Below are 19,532 nucleotides of genomic sequence, written 5' to 3'. Positions count from 1 at the left end.
TTTGCAATTCACCCATTTGGTATTAACGAGGGTAAAGTGGCTCAGCTTTCATCAGTTTCTGTGATTGCTAACCGGCCTAGAAATGAAGTAGAAAACCCAACTGGACAGATGAACAGTGTTTCTGGCTCAACTGGTCAATGAGAATAAAAGTCTTTAGAGACATAGATTTGGCTCCAAATCATCACTGCTGCACTGTTGCATTGTTGCATTTTTCCTGTTGCTAAATACCTCAGTGTTGTGATGACTTTAATTTCCGGTGTTGCTGTGATTGTAACAAGCTTGATTGTCATTTAGTGTTTGGAGAATATCTCTGCTGCCTAAGAATTTTCTAAGAATTTGGCCACTAGGAGCAACTCTTTGCGCTAAGAATCTTTAGGAATACGGGCCCTGCTGTGTTTGTCGTTTCCAATCCAGCTGTTGCACAACACTCTTCTCCCTTCAGTGTGTTTCATCTCAAGCGAGATGTCCTCAACATACGGTGGTATAAATAGCTTATACGTTGTCTTGATGTCTTGAACATGTGACACAGCATATCTGGTTGGCCCCGTGGTCATTCTGATGATGTTCTCAGTTGATGCTCTGCCTTACGTATCATAAGACCATAAAATGTCACCTTTTTTTATTTGAAGACCTCTCTTTGAGCACCTGTCATCCCTCCTCTTCATCAGATTTGTCTTCTTCTTCATGATCATACTCAAAATTATCCTCATTCTTCCTCAATGTCACTTTGGTTTCTGTCTTCACTATCAGTTTGTGAAATAGGGGATGAAATGTCACCTTTTGTTGGGTTCGGTAGGGGGTGTGTGGTAGGGTGGTGGTCGGGTGGGGAGAGTGTAAATTGAGCCAAATTTGATCAGCACAGCAACCTAAAACTTTTTTTATGATGCATGGATGCGTGCAGCTACCAATATTCTTGGCGTAACACCACAGATGTCACTTTTTCTTTAAGAGGCTTTTAGAATTTACTAAAATGGTGAAAAAAAAAATGTTGTTGTGTTAAGATAGCTGTTCCTGAGGATATAATGAAGCCTTGTTCCAATAAAAACAAGGAAAGTGTACTTTTTACATATTTTAACTGGTAAACGGGTCAAATTTGACGATAACACAATATAAGGGATATATTCCTGCCTTTTCCTTTGTCCTTTGTCAAGTCGTCTGAACATGTACTGTATGTCTAAAGTGTGTAGAGGTCAGATATCAAGTGAAGTTGTGCAGGATGAAAGTCACAGACTGCAGTGTTCCACTTTGACCTGACGGTGGTGCTGTTGTCTCTCTGTTACAATGACTCCACTCAGACTACATAGGAATGGAGTTCTTGTCTGTTGTCTTCACGTAAGAACTTTCAATCCACCACCTATGTCTTCTATCGTGAGCTGATTCAGATTTATGGATCAGGAGGAGGAAGTGAAGCTCCAAGACGTTTCCTCTCAGAGAAAGACCCAGTCCCAGATCTCCAGTCAGGACCAGGGCCTGTATTCCTCCAGATTCCTGGAACTCTCTCAGAGAGCTCCCAACTTAGCCTAAGCATTCCTAGCTAGGAGTCTTATCTTAGCAGTGATTCCAGAAAATTCTCAGAGAACTCTGAGCAAGGAATGGACAGAAACTCTTCTCTTAGTGAGGAGGTGTGGTTGACCCCGTTGTGATTGGTTGATCCTAAAAGCTAGATAAAATTACACTTTTGGTGATAATGGACCATGAAATCAATAGACTTAATAATAGAATCTAATCTCTATGAAGACTGTGGAATTATAAATAATATTTGACATAAAAATAAATAAATAGTACGCTATACTTTAAAAATTATCCTATAAAATGTGTGATTACACTCAGGCTCACTTTGTCAATTTCCCTGCGGGCACCTCCCAAAGGGATCAGTAAAGTTGTCTATCTATCCATCTATCTATCCACTTGCACAGTATTCACATGCTGATAGTTCTATTTATTTGCTTCCATTCATTTACCAAGCTGGTCATTTTTCATATTTTTCCATAATTTCATCAGTTTCTGTGATTTATTGAAATTCTTAGAAAACGTCATGATTCTAAGCATTTTCTTAGAATTTGGCCACTAGGAGCAACTCTTAGCGCCAAGAATCTTTAGGAATACAATCTCTGATCCACAGATGAACACAGCAGGAGGAACACAAGTCAGACAGCTAGTTGATGTCTTCACTGACATGAAAATCATCTTCCTCATCTTCTTCTCATCAAACTAAGTCACTGATCCTCCTCTTCTTTTGTCCATCCAACTGAAACTGAAAGAAACTAAAACATGAATCCACAGTTTCAGCTGAAAGACTTTTATTGTTGTTATTGAGGATTAAACAACATTAGAGCAACATGTCACAGACTGCAGTGTTCCACAGGTTTGACTATTAGAAGAACATCTTGTCATCATAGATGGTTAAATAACAATTACCTTTATCCCTCCCTGAGACATAAATGAAGACAATAAAAGGAACAATAAAATCATTAAAGTGTAATATACAATATATAATGTTTATAGATATATGGCAGACAGCAGCAACACATATACAATCAAGTAAACCAAATGATGAGGCACACAAGTTATAGTCAGTCAATCCCAGAGAAAGTCAGAGTGAATGTAGGAGGTTGGTTCAGACTCCACTCCTGCTCCCTGAGCTTTGTTGGACTGATTCCAGATCAGATTAGAGCTGCTTCAACTGCTTCAACAGGTCAGACAGTTTGTGATGGAGCAGCTTCTACATTCAGCTCAGAAAACTACACAAGCATCATTATCAATAAAGACTCAGTGACATTCAGCACTAACACAACTAAGAGCTTTACAAAGAGCTGAACTGAAGCTGCTCATCACTGAGATCTGACTCTCTGTCAATCAACTGCTCTGAATATCACCTTTAATTATACAGCTTCATTAAGAGAAACATTAGAACAGGAAGAACCCAGCAGAACCCAGATGTTCTACTGGAGACTGAAGAAGAAGAAGAAGAAGAAGAAGAAGATTTTTGATTTTTACAACCACCGTTTATTTCAAAGTTTGACAAGATTTCACAAACTGAGATGATTCTGGTTTATATTAATGTGTACATAAATAATATGTATGAAAAAATAAATAAATAAATAAACAACAAACAAACAAAATCAAATCAAATCAAGAAAAGGAAAAAAAAACACTCAATCTCTCAGCATATTTCCATAAATTAATTTGTCATCAGAACAAGTACACAAGATATTTTTGTAACACCATACTTCTCGGAAGCTTTTGATGTCCTTCATTGATTTATAAAAGTTGAATTCTAGCCTCAGTCTGCAGCGCAGGTTACAGCGCCACACTGAAGCTGCATCACTATTTGACAGGCCTTCTATTTTGTTTTTTCTCTATATATATATGGCCATTTTCGCTTCTCCAATAATGAAGTTTAAAAGCTGCCACATTTTTTTGTCTTTCTTCCCGTGGCTTGTTCCATAAATAAATAGGGTGGCGGTAAAAACTACATTAAATAAAACAAAAACCTCCATTAAAAGAATAAAAAACGCTGTGAGCCTTTGACATTCATTAAAAATGTGGAACATTGTTTCCTTTAAACCACAGAAAGGGCACTGGTTGGACACAGAAGGATTGATGATTGAGATAAAAGAATATGATGCAATAGCTCCATGGAGGATTCGCCACTGTAGGTCTCCAGTTTTCTTCTTTAAAGGTTTGCTGTAGAGTGTCCTCCAGTTTGGCACAGCACCTCCAAATCTGTCTCCCCACGCACAGATTGGCCTGGAACTCAAGGTCCTTTCGTTGAGGGCTTTCACACATATTTTGTAAAGGAGTTTTTTGTCCACACTGTTCAGGTTCACTGTGTTCTCTCTCTTCATCGATGCTCCTTGGTCAGACCGGGGGCTTATCCACACCCCTGGGAAAGGGTCTGTGGGGTCTGGCACTGCTCCCGATCCAAACTTGATCAGGAGCATCCTCTCTCTCACCGTCAGCTTATTCTTCCAGAGTTGTGTCAGCCTCTGAACTATTCTGCTGGACCGGAGACCCAGGACACACCTCACGGCTTGGATGTTTGATAGGTCTGGTCCCGCTAAGTGGACCAGACGCTCCAGGTCCAGGACTCCGGTCCGGAGCAGAGTTGCCGTGAGCCCAGGCGTGGCTCCACTGGACACATCCAGCCTCCCTCCATGGACCAGAGGTTCTTTTAAAAGCCAGAACAGAGAGTTGGAGCTTCTTGTTTGTCTGCTGCTTTTAAAAAGAGACAATACTTTAAAGACACTTTTATAAAAAGGAGGCACCCCACTTAAATTTAAAGAATTAAAATCAGTTAAAAACAGAGCAGTATCCAGTCCCAGATGACTCACCTCTCTGAAGATACGACTGGCCACACCCCTCCACACCAAGTCTGCTGGACCAGCTAAGAACTTCTGCAGGAACTGCAGCCTAAAAGCACAGGAGCGATGCTATCAAATTATTTAAAACCAGGACTCTGCCTCTATATGACATCTGAGGCAGTAGCCATTTCCACTTCTTGATTCTACCCACAACCTTGTCCTCAATCCCATCCCAGTTTTTACTTTCCATGGCCTTGCTTCCCAGGAAGACCCCAAGGTATTTTAATCCCTGAGTCTTCCAGGCCAGGTTCTGGGGGAGGGCTGGGAGGCCACTGGGCCAATTCCCAAAAGCAAATGCCTCGCTTTTGTTCCAGTTAACTTTGACTGAGGACAAGGTTTTATATTTTTCGGTTAAAATGTTTAAAATGTCAACATCATCTTGATTTTTAATTAAAATGATGACATCATCTGCATATGCAGATAAAACAATGTTGCTGTTAAAAGTGGGTAGAATCAGTCCTTTAATATTAAAACGTATCTTAGCGAGGAGGGGTTCTAGGGAGAGTGCATAGAGCATCCCGGACAAGGCACAGCCCTGCCAGACTCCCCTCTGCACCCTGAAAGGAGCACACAGACTGCCGTTAAACTTCAGTAGACTCTCAATGTCACTGTACAACGCACGGATCATGGCGATGAAACCGGAGCTGAACCCAAACCTCTTCATCACGTTCCAGAGGAAGTTGTGTTCAACCCGGTCAAAAGCCTTTTCCTGGTCCAGTGAAATCAGACCAGTGCCACTGTCCAATGAGCTGGAGAGCTCCAAAACGTCACCAACCAGGTAGACGTTGTCTACCATGGACCTGCCAGGCACACAGTAGGTCTGGTCCCGGTGGATGACCTGCTCCATGGCCCCCTTCAGCCTGGAAGCCAAAGTCTTGGACAGGATCTTGTAGTCCACGCACAGCAGAGACACAGGCCGCCAGTTCTTCACCTCCTGCAGGTTTCCCTTCTTTGGTAGCAGAGCCAGGACGGCTCTGCGGCAGGAGAGAGGGAGAGAACCAACGGCCAAGCTCTCATTTAGGACCAGGAGCAGGTCCGGACCCAGAATGTCCCAGTATTCCTTAAAGAACTCAACAGTGAGGCCATCGATGCCAGGAGACTTCCTTCCGTGCATGCCTTGCAGGGCGGCCGTGAGCTCCTCCAGCCGGAGCGGTCGGCTCAGCTGGGTGTTGGTGTCAGCCGACACCTGAGGAAGTTCTTTGCAGAACTCCTCCTCCAGTTCTTGTTTTTCCTCATACTCTGCAGAGTAGAGGGCAGAGAAGAAGGCCACCGCTCTCCTCCTGATTTGGGCTGGGTCCGTAAGCTCCTGGCCCGTCTCTGACATTAGTGCGTGGATTTGTCTACTTTGGCCACGTTTCTTCTCCAGGCCGAAGAAGAAACCAGAGGGAGCATCCATCTCATTAATATTCTGAACCCGGGACCGGACCAATGCCCCCTGTACCCTGGTATCTAGAAGGGTGGCAAGGGCCATCTTTTTGGAGTTGAGGACTTCAATATGTTCTCGATTTCCTGTGGAGTAGCCAAGTGCTTCTAACTCCACTATTTCACTCTCCAGGTCCTTGATTGATCCCTGCGTGTACTGAGTGACATTGAGAGTGTACTGTTGACAAAGAAGTTTTATTTGCACTTTTCCATGGTCCCACCACTGTCTAAGGCTAGTAAATTCATTTTTTCTTTCTCTAAAATTAATCCAAAAATGACTAAAAATCTCTTTAAAACCTTTATTTAAAACCAAAACAGAGTTAAAATGCCAGTATGCACTCCTCGGTACAACATTTTTAAAGTATAGATCACATAAAACTACAGAGTGATCACTAAAACCAGAGGGTACAATACGACAATCTTTAAAAACGTTAAAATGATGCTTAAAACAATAAAACCTGTCTAGCCTTGCGAATGAGATCCTATCTTCTGTTAGGTGGGACCAGGTGTACTGACGACAGTCTGCATGCATCCTCCTCCACACATCCACCAGGCCGTGGGAGTAGACCAGTCGCTTCAGAGCGTGCTGGGAAGCTGGATGTGGCTCTGCATGGTTTCTGTCTAAAAATTATTTTTCCGTGCAATTAAAATCCCCCCCTAAAATTACATAGTCCTCCTTATTGCAGCAGTTCAGTCTTGTATTTATAAGTTCTAAAAAGCTCTTCCTCTCTGTTCCCTTATTTGGCGCATAAATATTGATAAAAACCAGAGTAAAAAGGTCAAATTTAGCTTTCACTAGGAGGCACCTCCCCTCCACCACCTGCTCCACCTCCAGAGAGGATGGAGTAAACCTCCTGGAGAGGAGGATGCCTACCCCACCACTCAGCGTGGTGTTGTGGCTTAAAACCACCTGTCCCTCCCACTCTTTATCCCAGTCCCCCTCATTCCTCTGGTCACTATGAACCTCTTGCAAAAATAAAACATAAATCCTTTTTGTCCTAGCTGTGTCCAACACCAGTGCCCTTTTCCTCATGTCTCTTGCTCCATTTACGTTCAGCGTTCCTATCTTAAAAACATCCATATCAAAAATAAAAGAAATAAAAACACAAAAGTTAATAAATAAAAGCACAGACCACTTCATCATAATTACAGATTAATTTGTTTTCTGACATTACTCAGATGTTTCTTTAGTCTAAAAATCTCTTGGTCAGTCAGATCTGATGAAGCTCTGTGCTTTATAACGTGTCTTGCAGATAAAAAGAAGTTGAGCTTATCAGGAAAATGCAGATCAATATTAACTTTTTTTACACCTTTTGTTTTTTGGAGGAAGTTTTTGAACATTTCCGCTGGGTAGAAATCACTTTCTTGGTTTTTTTTTGATTTGGCAAAGTTTTGTCTGTGAGAGAGAGAGAGAGCTCACTGCTGTCCGACATGGAGGCTTCACAGTCGCTGCTTTCTCCAGCAGCCGCTTCCACCTCCAGTCTGCCAGCCTTCCTCCCTTCCTCCACCTGCACTACCTTTTTACGTTTGCTACGCCTCTGTGAGGCAGCAGGTGTCCAGCCTGATGCCTCACCCACACCAGCACACTCTTCACCAGCCTTTACAGTCGCACCACCCAGTGTTTCACACACACGCTCATCCTCCATCATCTCCTCTATCTCTGCATTTTCTTTTCCTCCAACTTCACCTGTCTCCTGTACCTCACCTGTCTCTCTCCCCTCACCTGTCTCTCTTAGGGTGACCAGATGTCCCGCTTTGTGCGGGACAGTCCCGCATTTTCATTACTTTTCACACGTCCCGCAAATTGAGACGTTGTCCCGCATTGTTATTGACAGTCAGACTCTAGTTTTTTTAAATGCGTGTTTTATAATCTGGCATTTATCAAATAGCTGTTTGGAGAAAGCAGTGAGGGCTGTCATCAGGGGTCGGGGCGGGCTGTTTGATCATGTCAATCAAACTGGGACGCGGACGCAGGTTAAGGGCACGCCCACCAACAACAAACAATGCAAATCAGATCAGAACGGCATGCAGCGACAGACAATGGAGGGAAGCACAACCCGTACGGCTAACAAGAGAAAATGCAGCTACAACAAAGACTGGGAAACGATCTATCCCTGGGTGAAACCAGTGCAAGGAGAGGCTGGTAAAGTTTCCTGTGAAGTTTGCTCCAGTCATTTTTCCATTTCACACGGAGGTGAATATGACGTAAAACGACACAGACAATGCGAGACTCACAGAAAACGCGTTGCTCAAAAGGAGGCTTCCCAGTCTATGCATGCATTCCTGCTAAAACCTAAACAAGAAAACGCAGATAAGGTAACAGCAGCTGAACTAACTAGCGTTTACCACACTGTGAAACACTCCCTATCATACAGGTCAGAAGACTGTGGTAATAAGCTAACATCGACCATGTTTCCAGACTCTGAGATTGCAAAGAAAATGTCATGTGGTCGTACAAAGGCAGCATCCATAGTTACAGATGTGCTTGCACCTGCCTCTGTGGAGAGTTGTTTGAGAGAATTAAAAGCGCCAGTGGTTCAAGAGCTCCCAAGTGATAAAAAAGTCCACACGCCATTTTTTTCAGTGGCTTCAGATGCATCTAATCATGGCACTACAAAACTCTTTCCCCTGTCTTTGAGATATTGGACACCAGAGCTGGGTTTGAAAAGCAAGATCCTTGACTTTTATGAGGATAGCCATGAGTCAGCTGCTACCATACACCGCCAGATTACAAGCAAGTTAGAGGATAATGGCCTACAACTGGACATGATTTCAGCTTATACTGCTGATAATGCTAGTGTAAACTACGGGAAAAACAATTCTGTTTTCCAGAAGCTAAAGGCAGACAACAGTGGCATCATCAAGGCAAACTGTATGGCCCACATAGTACACAACTGTGCAAAGCATGCTGGAGACATGCTGAACATTGACATTGACTCTGTAGTGAACAAAATATTCAGTCACTTTTCAGTGTCTGCACAGCGCACAGAGGAATTGAAAGCAGTGTTTGCCTTTGTGGAGGAAGATTATCATGTTGTACGGAGACATGTACCCACAAGATGGTTGAGTCTGTGGCCTGCCGTCCAGAGGCTGCATGACAGCTGGGCAGCTATCAAGAGCTACTTCTTGTCACTGGGAGAAAGTAAGTGCCCAAAAGCACTGTGGCAGCTGTTGAAAACAGATCAGGATGGTGAGGGGCAACCCCTTGAGCTACAGGCCTACCTGGCTTTCCTCAATAACATACTGAAGATCTTCCATGATGTTGTGCTTCTGTTGGAGGGACAGGATGGGACCATCTGCGAGCTATATGACATAATGCTCACTCTCAAGACAAAGCTCCAACAGCGACAAATTGATTCCTTCTTTGGAATGGAGACCAGTGCTATTGTCCAGCAGTTTCCTGACCAAAAGGCAGCAACAATCAAACATGATTTTTCCAACTTCTACAAGACTGCACTCAACTACCTGGAAAAATGGTATGACTTCACAGACAACAACTACCAGAAGAATGTTGCATGCTTGGCGCTGAAGAGCAGCTTCACATTCTCCCAGCTCAGTGATGCCGTGGAGGCCCTACAGATAGGGGGGAAACTGGACATGGATGAACTGTATGAGGAGTACTGTGTGACTCTGCCACGCCAGCAGGAAATTGTGGAGAGAAGAGCTCCTGTTGTGGAGAAGTGGTCGATCTTGCTTAAAAGCACAAAGACACCAAATCTGACTGCTGTTGCATCCTTTCTCTTCAGCATCCCCATAACCAATGCTTCTGTAGAGAGAGTGTTTTCCCTCATGACTGCAGCCTGGACTGATCAGAGGAACCGTTGCTCTGTGGAGCTTATCAAGAGTGAAATTCAAGTCAAGACCAACTTTGAATACAGTTGCAAGGAATTCTACAGCTATGCACTTAAGCAGAAGGCCTTATTAGAAGCTACACGCTCAAGCAAAAAGTACAAAGCCAAGAACATCTAAGGTAAGATCATTGTCTAAGATATAGATTAGCATATTGTGAGCACGGAGCCAGTGTGGTGTTAGATTTTAAGACAGTGCTCTATTCTTGTGTTTCACCGGCAGGTGCTTTCTGTGGTGCTGAAAGTGCATTGTCCGTGTGGGCCCGGCCTGCCTGAAATTGTTGCTGTGATGGAGAGAACTGAATCAGCCAGGTGCTGTCCTTGGTGCTGGAAGAGCATTGATTGTGTTACTATGATGGACAAAACTGAAAAAATATTATTTTATTTAATATAAGTTTTTGTTTCTCCTGACCAGTTTTGATTTGTATTTGTGGTTTTATTTATTTTATTTATTATTTTGTAGTGACTTTAGTTGACATTGCCCGGTAAGTGCATATCATTTCCAAATGCATTTCTTTTGTCTATGTGATTCTAAGCTGAGTGAGTTTTGTTTTGTTTTGTTTTGATAAACAGGCTATGTCCTCCATGTAGCCTAATCCAGTGCATGTTCTACTTGAATATGTGGTTCAGTATATTGTTCTACTCGAGCAAACACTTTAATGTGGTGTTTGGAGTTGTGCTGGGGTTATGTTGTTGCTCTCTGTTGTTGGAGAAAAGGCACATTAAACTACAATACTTGAAAGAACAATTGTAGCCTTGACTGTCTGTTCGGTTTGATTGTACACAGTCAGATGTGTTAACTTGAGAGGCACTGTGAAATAGTATGACAGCTCCATGCTTACTATGTTTTCTCACATGAGAGAACTTGGGGAAGTTGCATTTAAATATATATATATATATATATATATATATATATATTTGTTAAGTTTTTATTTGCAGGCCATCCCACATTGTCCCACATTGTCCCACACAAACGTAGTCTTTGTCCCACATCTGGTGAATTGGGATCTGGTCACCCTACCCATTTCCCTCACCTCACCCATTTCCCGCACCTCACCTGTCTCCTCTACCTCACCTGTCTCCCTTACCTGACCTGACTCCATCTCTACAGCTCCATCTCCTTGTTTTTCTGTTCTCTCTTCCCCATCCGATCCGCTGGTTCGCCCCACATCCCCGGAGCTCCTCCGTCTCGGAGCGGGTACGGGTCTCTCTCCCAACGTCGGCTCCGCGGCCGCCGCTGCCACCGGCGCCGCAGCTCTGGACGGTCCCGGCGGGGCCGACTCGGCCCGGCTTGGACAAGCCCTGGCTAGGTGTCCCTCTTCGCCACAGACAAAGCATTTTAGTTCCCCCGATGTAGCAAACAGAGTATAATCGTATTCATCCACTTTCACGATGAAACGATAATTAAACTCTTCCGCCTTGTTGTTTAATATCATGTATACTTGTCTCCGATGCGACACCACATGGCGAAGCAGCGGAGACTTACATCCAGAGGGCAGCTTTCTGATGGGGGACACTACTTTGCCGTGTCGGGACAACTCTCTGATGAGAAAGTCGTCGCTGATGAAGGGGGGCACGTTGGACAGGATGATCCGGGCTGCAGGTTGTGTGAGCGGCTGCACCGCTTCAAACAGCCCGTTCACCGTCAGCCCCTCCTCCACCAGCAACCTCACCTGCTCAACTTTCTCCAGGAACAAGACCACGGCTCGGTTCATTCGGGCAGCCGACTTTACCGAGCCGTGGCCGATCCTCTCCCCCACGGCCAGGGCCACGTCCTCCACCGTGCAGGGCGAACCAGGAGCCAGTCTGATCCCATGCTTCCTGGATAAGGAAGAGAGACTGGAGGCTGCCATGATGGGCCCACCTGGCCTCATCCGCCGATTAGACGGCGTTTAGCCGCAAAAAACACCTAAAAACCAAACCCCAAACTCACTAAACTAATACTAAACTAACAAACACAAATATTTAACAAAACACCAAAGTGAAAAAGATAGTAAATAAAGAAAACAGAACCAAAAGTTCCCAATCACACTCTTCCTCTTCCCTCTCACACTCCTCTCACACAAGAAGAAGAAGAAGAAGATGAAGAAGAAGATGAAAAAGAAGGGAATCTGTCTGAACTTTACATATATCACATTAGATTTTTACAAAAATTACAGAAAAAAAGATAAAAAAAACTAGAATTGAAATGAATAAAACCTCCAAGACTTCTCAGGACACTTTGGGTCACTGGTAGATCTTCTCGTCTGCCACTGAGAACATTTTGAAGACTTTGTAGAGTTTCTGTTTAACAGAAAGAAGTTTGAAATGAGATGTTTGAAGAATTCTGGATTACTATTAAAAAGGAATGAAAGATTTATTTGTGAAGATTGATTGTTTCTATGACTTTTTCTATGACTCCAACACTGTATGAAGGAGGAAACATGTTCCAGGATTCTGTCACATGACGTCTCTAGCAGAAATCAAACATGTCCAGAGAGGAGAGTGCGCATGCGTCTGTTGTGCTGCAGCCTTTCTACTAAATGACGTGACTTCAGAGGAACTGAGGACATTGACTCTTCTATATATTCAGAGTCTGGCTTTGACCTGATGGTTTTCTACATCTATGCTCCTCTTCAGGTTCCTTTCTGACCTTGGATCACTACATGACCTTTTAATTTCAGTCTTAATCAGTTCAAAGCTCCCTTAAAGTCTTTCTTTTCTCTCTAAATAACATGATGTTCAGTGTTCAGTTTAACTGTGACATACAGTCAGGTCCATAAATATTGGGACATCGACACAATTCTAATCTTTTTTGGCTCTATACACCACCACAATGGATTTGAAATGAAACTAACAAGATGTGCTTTAACTGCAGACTTTCAGCTTTAAATTGAGGGTAATTACATCCAAATCAGGTGAACGGTGTAGGAATTACAACAGTTTGTATATGTACCTCCCACTTTTTAAGGGACCAAAAGTAATGGGACAATTTAACAATCATAAATCAAACTTTCACTTTTTAATACTTGGTTAAAAATCCTTTGCAGTCAATTACAGCCTGAAGTGTGGAACGCATAGACATCACCAGAGGCTGGGTTTCATCCCTGGTGATGCTCTACCAGGCCTCTACTGCAACTGTCTTCAGTTCCTGCTTGCTCTTGGTGCATTTTCCTTCAGTTTTGTCTTCAGCAAATGAAATGCATGTGTGACAGGTTGTCTCCCTCCTTGCCACTATTTGGCGCTATACCAACGCGCAGAGCGTATTCATTGAGGTGCGGCACAATGCGCCCTTATATATAGAGGTGCAGATATACCTGACCTGTCCCCTCCTCTTTCTTCCGCTTCCTTTTTGTGACTGTGGCCTGTTTGGCGTGACCAGCGTGGGTGTCGGCGCGGCCGTTGTGGGTGTACAATCCACAGTCCTGATATACCCTCTGTCTTCAGAACGAGGCTCGCAACCTTGGTGTCATTTTCGACTCAGAGCTTTCATTTGACTCACAGGTAACCAAGGTTGTACAATCCTGTTTTGGGCAGCTGAGACAGCTAGCAATAATCCGTGCTTTCCTCTGTTTTGACTTGGAGAAGGTTGTCCATGCTTTTATATCGTCACGACTTGACTACTGCAATGCTCTGTACGCTGGGATCAGCAAGGGAAAGATGCGAAGACTGCAACTCATTCAAAATGCAGCTGCCAGGCTTTTACGGGCACTAAGAGAAGTGACCACATTTCCCCAACCCTCACCACTCTCCACTGGCTGCCCGTGAGTTTTAGAATTGATTTTAAGATTTTACTACGTGTTTTTAAAGCCCTGCATGGTCAGGCTCTTGCCTACATCCGTGACCTGCTTTTATCATACGAGCCTGACCGCTGCCTGAGATCCGCCGGCGCAGCCCTGCTTACGGTCCCGAGGTCCCGTCTTGTCACTAAAGGAGACCGGGCCTTTGCTGTCCATGCTCCACAGCTGTGGAACTCCCTGCCCGGCAAGCTCAGTGGCTTCTTTTAAATCTCTTCGTAAAACTCACTTTTATCGATTGGCCTTTTCTTAATTTTGTTTTATAATTTTGTTTTATCATTGTTGTATGATTACTTTGTTGTGGGTGGGTGATTTTAAATTTTAAATTTTAATTCCAATTTTATTTCTCTTGATGGTTTTATTATGATTCAGGGGAGATTCTAGGGTCAGAGCTTTAGGGGTGCTGAGCACCCCCCACCAAAGACTGGAAAGACAACAATAAATGAGAGAACACATCGTTCTCTAATGTCAAACTACTGTGTCACAAAGCTATCATTTGGTTTAAAAAATAAAGAAAAGAAATTGCATTTAAATGAGAAGATGAGGTAGGAACAATCTTAGGCAGTATTAGTCTTAAAGTTTGGCTTTAGCATCAACACATATGCACAAACCAAAAGAAACGTCAGCTAGTAAACTCCTACTGAACAATAACAACAACAGTAAAAGTTAGGGCTGTTGCTAATGACTTGAATATGTTGGTGCTGAGTGACAGGGTGCATCCGAATACCCATACTAACGTACTGTTCAGTAGGCGAGACGCAGTACGCCACAGTAGTAGTACGTCCGAATTCTTAGTAGACATCGACTAGTATGCGAAAAATACCCGGATGGCCTACTACCTCCACAGTATACAACGGTAGCTCACTACGCTATCCCATAATTGAGCAAGAGCCCGCTAAGCGTAGAAGAAGACGCAGTGTTGCCAACTTGGCGACTTTCTCGCTAAATCTAGCGACTTTCAAATCCTCTTGGCGACTTTTTTTTGTCAAAAGCGACTAGCGACAAATCTAGCGACTTTTTCTGGTGTTATTGGAGACTTTTCTGGTTCTGGAGACTCTGATGTGAAAGCGCATATTAGTTTTCATTTACTGTCCTCAACAAGCAGCGGGTGCTGCCGTGAGCACCTCTCCCGTCCCAAAGCACTCACAGGCGGTCAGTCTCACAGTAGCCCCACGCAGCAGCAATCAGAGTAGAGAGGAGACCCACGGCACTCCACGTCCAGACTGCAAACGAATGGCGCATGCGCAAAGCTGCCGCTGATCGCGCCCTGGTTTACAGAGCGGGATGTAAATGTTTCTTGCCTGTCACACTAAAATAGATAATAAAATAATAATCCATTTAGATTGTTAATTTTGTCAAGTTAAAACCGTTTATACAAAAACTGTTTAAAATGTTCTAGTTATGGCAAAAAAAAATGATCATGTTTTACTGTGACTTGTTGTAGGCTCCTAAGTGGAGCATAAGGTTAGAAACTAAACCAAACTTAAGAAAACTAAAACTAAAAAAAACTTAAGTAACTCTGCCAGAGTGTCTCTTTAGAATCGGTTTGCCAATACCAAGCCCGGAAAAAGGAGTAGCGTTAATAATACAGGACAAAATTAATTTTTTTGTGGCTAAGCAAAGCATTAGTCATGAAATTATTTTGAGAGGTGATGGCCTATTTCAATGGCAAAATAAAAACAAAAAACAAAAAAAACAACCAAGAATCACCAAAAGAATGTTCATTTGTAGTTCTAAACATATCCAAACACAGCGTCCATCACAATTACATCCAAATGGCACATTATGCAACTTAGCTGATGACGTCATTTAGCGACTTCTAGCGACTTTTAGGACAGCCAATAGCTACTTTCCTTACTGAGGAGTTGGCAACACTGAGACGACGAGCCGCCAGGAAAATCAAATCAGACAAAATGGCTGAGACCGTTGTGACAGCTACAGCTACGACAAAAGAAGTTTATAAATGTATGTATATTGGGATAAATGTTGAGTTTAAAATGTTGGTTGCTTCGAAAATACTTCTCCGAGGTGGCTTTAAAATTTCGCGGCATCCGCCGGTGTGCGTCATATTTGTCGGCGTCACATGTAAACATCCGGGGTCTAAGGACAGGCAAGATGGCTGCCCAGTACGTCCGAATTGTAGCCTACTACTCGCTCACATACATAAATAACGTACTAAATTGACGGTTGAGTAGTACGTTCTAACCGACGTTAGTATGGACTGACTATTCGGATGCACCCACAGACTAAATAGATCGTTTGGTAGCTTATAGGAGCCACGCCCCTCAGGTGGTCAGACAAACCTAAAGCTTGATTTAGGGTTCTGCGCCGATTTGTCTGCGAAGCTTCGGCGAACATGATCGCCGTCACTTGGCATTTATGCTTGTGCGTCGGTTTCTTTGCAGTGCGTGGTAATTTACAGCCACAACGCTAGGGGGCGCTGAGTCGCGAAATCTCCTGAATTCGTGCGTGGAGTGTTTCATTTCCGGTTCCGGCTTTTTTCTATGGTTGCGGCAGAGTGAACAGCACAGTGAACAATGGCGACTGAGCGAGAGAGGACACTTTTGGAGCTGGAGCTGATCGATATTGAAGAACAAATGCTTCTCGTGGAAATGCTTAAAACTAAACGAAAGAGAAGACGTGTGAGGAGGTGGTCTGTACGCCCTTTGAACGAGTCAAGGCAAAGGACAGGAGAATTTGCCACACTTGTTCGACCACTGAAGGACCTGGACGATGAGATGCACTTCAGGTATTTCAGGATGTCTACAAGTCGATTTGATGATCTTGTTCGTCGTCTGCAACCTCTCATCCACCATCAGACGACACACAGTATGCCTGTTGATGTAGCACAAAGACTTTCAGTGACGCTTCGAGTTTTAGCTTCAGGTTCAAGCCAACAGGCTGTAGCCGCAAGCTACAAGCTAGCTTCCAGCACTGTGTCGTCCATTGTGTCGGAGGTGTGCAAAGCGTTGTGGACAGTTCTGCAGCCAGAATTTCTGCCCTGCCCTTCAACAAACCAGTGGGAAAACATAGCAGGTGATTTCTGGAGACTCTGGAACTTCCCGAACTGTGTTGGGTGTGTAGATGGAAAACATGTAAACATCAAGGCACCGCCACGGGCAGGCAGCGACTACTTCAATTACAAGGGTGCTCACTCCATTGTTTTGATGGCACTGTGCGATGCCAGGTACCGCTTCACAATGGTGGACGTGGGAGCCTATGGACGTGAAAGCGATGGTGGCGTTTTTAAGGAAAGCAGATTTGGGTCGATGCTGCTTGACCACAAGCTGAATCTGCCCCCACCAGCTGGCCTTCCTGGGACCACGGTCACGATTCCACACGTCGTTGTTGGCGACGCTGCCTTCCCTCTACACTGCAACCTGATGCGCCCCTTCCCAGGTATTGTGCAGATACAGTTGTAGTATTTAATTAAAAATTAAATAGTCGTATTTAATTTGTACTAGATATTTAGTTAAACCGTGATTGAAGAGTAACAATTTTTAATATTGTTTTCTATGTAGGAGTGAATCTGACAAGAGACAAGCAGATCTACAATTACCGCCACTCCAGGGCCAGGCGGGTCATTGAGAACTCCTTTGGCATCCTAGCAGCACGCTGGCGGATTCTTGGAAGACCAATTGAGTTTCGGCCTGACAAAGTTGTGGATGTGGTGAAGGCTTGTGTGGTGCTGCACAACTACCTTGCCTACACAGATGAGGTGGCCAGCCCACAGTGCCGCTACATACCACCCAGTTTTGCAGACACGGAAAGTGCTGGGTCTTTCAGGCCTGGTGAGTGGCGAAGAGAAGTGACCGGGGACAACCTTTTGGACCCTATCCCTCCATCTCAGATGAGCAGAGCCCGATCCACCAGAGCTGCCATGGCTGTTAGAAATGACCTCAAGTCTTTCTTTCAGTCAGCACATGGTTCTGTGCCATGGCAGAATGACATTGTTTCTCGTGGCACACTTGAACAGTGATGCGATGTAAACTTGTAATGCACAAGTGACTTATTTTGCCAATAAACTTCTCATTCATTACATATCTTGTTTCTGATTACTGCATGTACATCTTTCATGTCATGCCATGCCATTTCTTTATGAAGCTCATAATTCAAACCAAGTTAATTGAGGGATTTATGGAGTCCTGAATGGATATATCAATTAATTGCAAAGATATTGAAGATTTAAAATCATGCAGGTCACTTGTGACGCATGTTGTGCATTAAAGGGGTAAGAGAAATGAAAATTCAACTGTTTCCAGACAAACTGAGTTTTTATTATTCAAAAAATAAGGTGCAGTAACTGGTTAACAATCTTAAGCGCAGCAACAATGTTAAATAAATATTAACTGTAATATACAATTTAAACTAGAATAGACAAGTAAAAAAATGGAACTATTTACAACAAGTACAACAGCAAACCAGCAAATCGGCAAAATGTTAATGTGCAATGGAAGGGAGTCAGTTTAGTGTTCACCGCTATTCCCTGTTTTCATACAGTTTTGTATAAATGTCATACATGAGATCAGCCCTCTTGCTCTCTGGCACCCTACGTAGCATGTCTGCCACCGTCTGCGCAAACCGAGAGCACTCATCACTGTCCTGCACCAGCCTCTGTTGAAGTTCCAGCCGACGTTCATCAAGACGTGCCAAGTGCTTGTTTATCGTGTCTCCCTGGTCCATGCACCTTCTTCTTTTCAGTCTGGCAGAAGGAGAAGGTGAGGTGGGAGACAGAAAGCTGTCCGACATGGATGAAGTCTGAGGCTGGGGGGAGGCAAATTCTTCTGGAGTGGGTGTCTCTGGCGAAGGTGACTCTGATGACTCTGACAGAGACTGCAATGTTGAATCGGTCTCTGAATTGAGGAATGTGGTATTTTCCTGTGGTTAAGAAAAGGCAGACATTGTTAAGAAACTACACTGGTATAGGTTATACAGAGATTCTTATCTAATCATGTACACTGTATTTCTAACTAAAACGCCAAAAAAAACAAGTATTGGTGTCATATATAGCAATAACGAACCTATTATTTTGTTTGCACAACCTGCAAGCACTGGGTGGCACGAGTGTTTACAGTCACTGCTAACGTTAGCTAGAACAAAGGCTGCAGATAAAGCTAACCAACCGTGTAGTAGCAGCCCTTCACCAAAGCTAGTACAGCTTCCATCCAGTCATTTTACATCGTATTTTATTTTATTTTAAACAAAGGAACATGCAAACTGCAAGCACTGTGCCACGAGTGTTTACAATCGGTTAGCTTGCTAGCGAGCTAGCTAGCTCACCTGCACAAGGCTCATGAAAAAGCACGAAGAGATATTTACCTCAGATCCAAAATTAGACTCTGTCTCACGATGTTTTACGTGCGGTTCCAGCCAGGACATGAAAATGTAGAAGGCTGGGACCTTCTTGCCACCTGGGTCCCCGCTCCTGGAAGCCATCTTCTTGCGGTGGCGGACGAACTTGTCCCGCAAGTTCTTCCACCTCTTCATGCAGTCCGCAGAGTCCGAACCGAGGTTCTGCGCAATCTCCCTCCAAGAATTACTTGACATCTGGCTGTCCTTGTAGTTCGAAGAAGATGAGTTGTACAGATGCTCATACTTCCTCACTTCTTCGATCAGTCTTTCTTCAGCTTGGTCCATCTTGAACTCGAAGTGCAGCTCCAAGAATTTTAAAAATGGCGCCCTTGTATACAGAACGAACCGGAAAAGCTGAGAACCGGAAATGACGTAAAGCGGACCAATCACAGCCCTTGAGGTCTGCGTCGCATGTCCCTGCTGTCGGCGTCGTTTCGACGCGTAGTCAGGATTTTTTGGAGGTGCGCGTCAAGTGACGCAGACTCTCTGCGAAGGGGGTTCGCGGCGACGCAGACTCTCTGCGTACCGACGCAGACGATTTTTCGCACGAGCATAAATCAAGCTTAAGGTGTGTGCGCGCTGCATGAGGGAAGGAGCGGTAAACGAGAGAGGTGGATCATACCACTGGGGGGAGGGGGGGGGGTGACTTAATTTCCTCGTTAAAATATTAAGTTTAAACCACATGTTTTCTTCGATCGTGCTATTTGTTTTGGCATCGTATCATAGACAAACCATTTTAAAATAAAACAACCAATTTTTTTTTTCAACTT

General features: G+C 43.9%; 3 protein-coding genes across 3 annotated transcripts in view; 1 reads left to right on the top strand and 2 right to left on the bottom strand.

Moving 5' to 3' along the window:
- LOC311492880 (uncharacterized protein) overlaps window positions 1–19,532 on the bottom strand; it is a gene marked incomplete at its 5' end in the record, with an annotated part of 263,852 nt that overhangs the window by 119,048 nt on the left and 125,272 nt on the right. The gene's annotated exons all lie outside the window — the stretch shown is intronic.
- Window positions 15,948–17,389, top strand: LOC311488396 (putative nuclease HARBI1; the record flags this gene model as incomplete). The annotated part of the gene is made up of 2 exons (XM_084545056.1): window positions 15,948–16,809; window positions 16,932–17,389. 2 exons carry the CDS (start codon window positions 15,948–15,950, stop codon window positions 17,387–17,389), a joined length of 1,320 nt encoding a protein of 439 aa, XP_084401182.1.
- LOC311488813 (uncharacterized protein) lies at window positions 17,890–19,047 on the bottom strand (the record flags this gene model as incomplete). The annotated part of the gene is made up of 2 exons (XM_084545664.1): window positions 17,890–18,288; window positions 18,730–19,047. The coding sequence occupies 2 exons, from the start codon at window positions 19,045–19,047 to the stop codon at window positions 17,890–17,892; spliced, it is 717 nt and encodes a 238-aa protein (XP_084401790.1).

This window comes from Chelon labrosus, assembly GCF_963514085.1.
Source record: "Chelon labrosus genome assembly, chromosome: 1".
NCBI classification, from domain to species: Eukaryota; Metazoa; Chordata; class Actinopteri; order Mugiliformes; family Mugilidae; genus Chelon; species Chelon labrosus.
The sequence above is the reverse complement of the archived record's forward strand: the minus strand, read 5'-3'. Positions and strand labels throughout refer to the sequence as shown.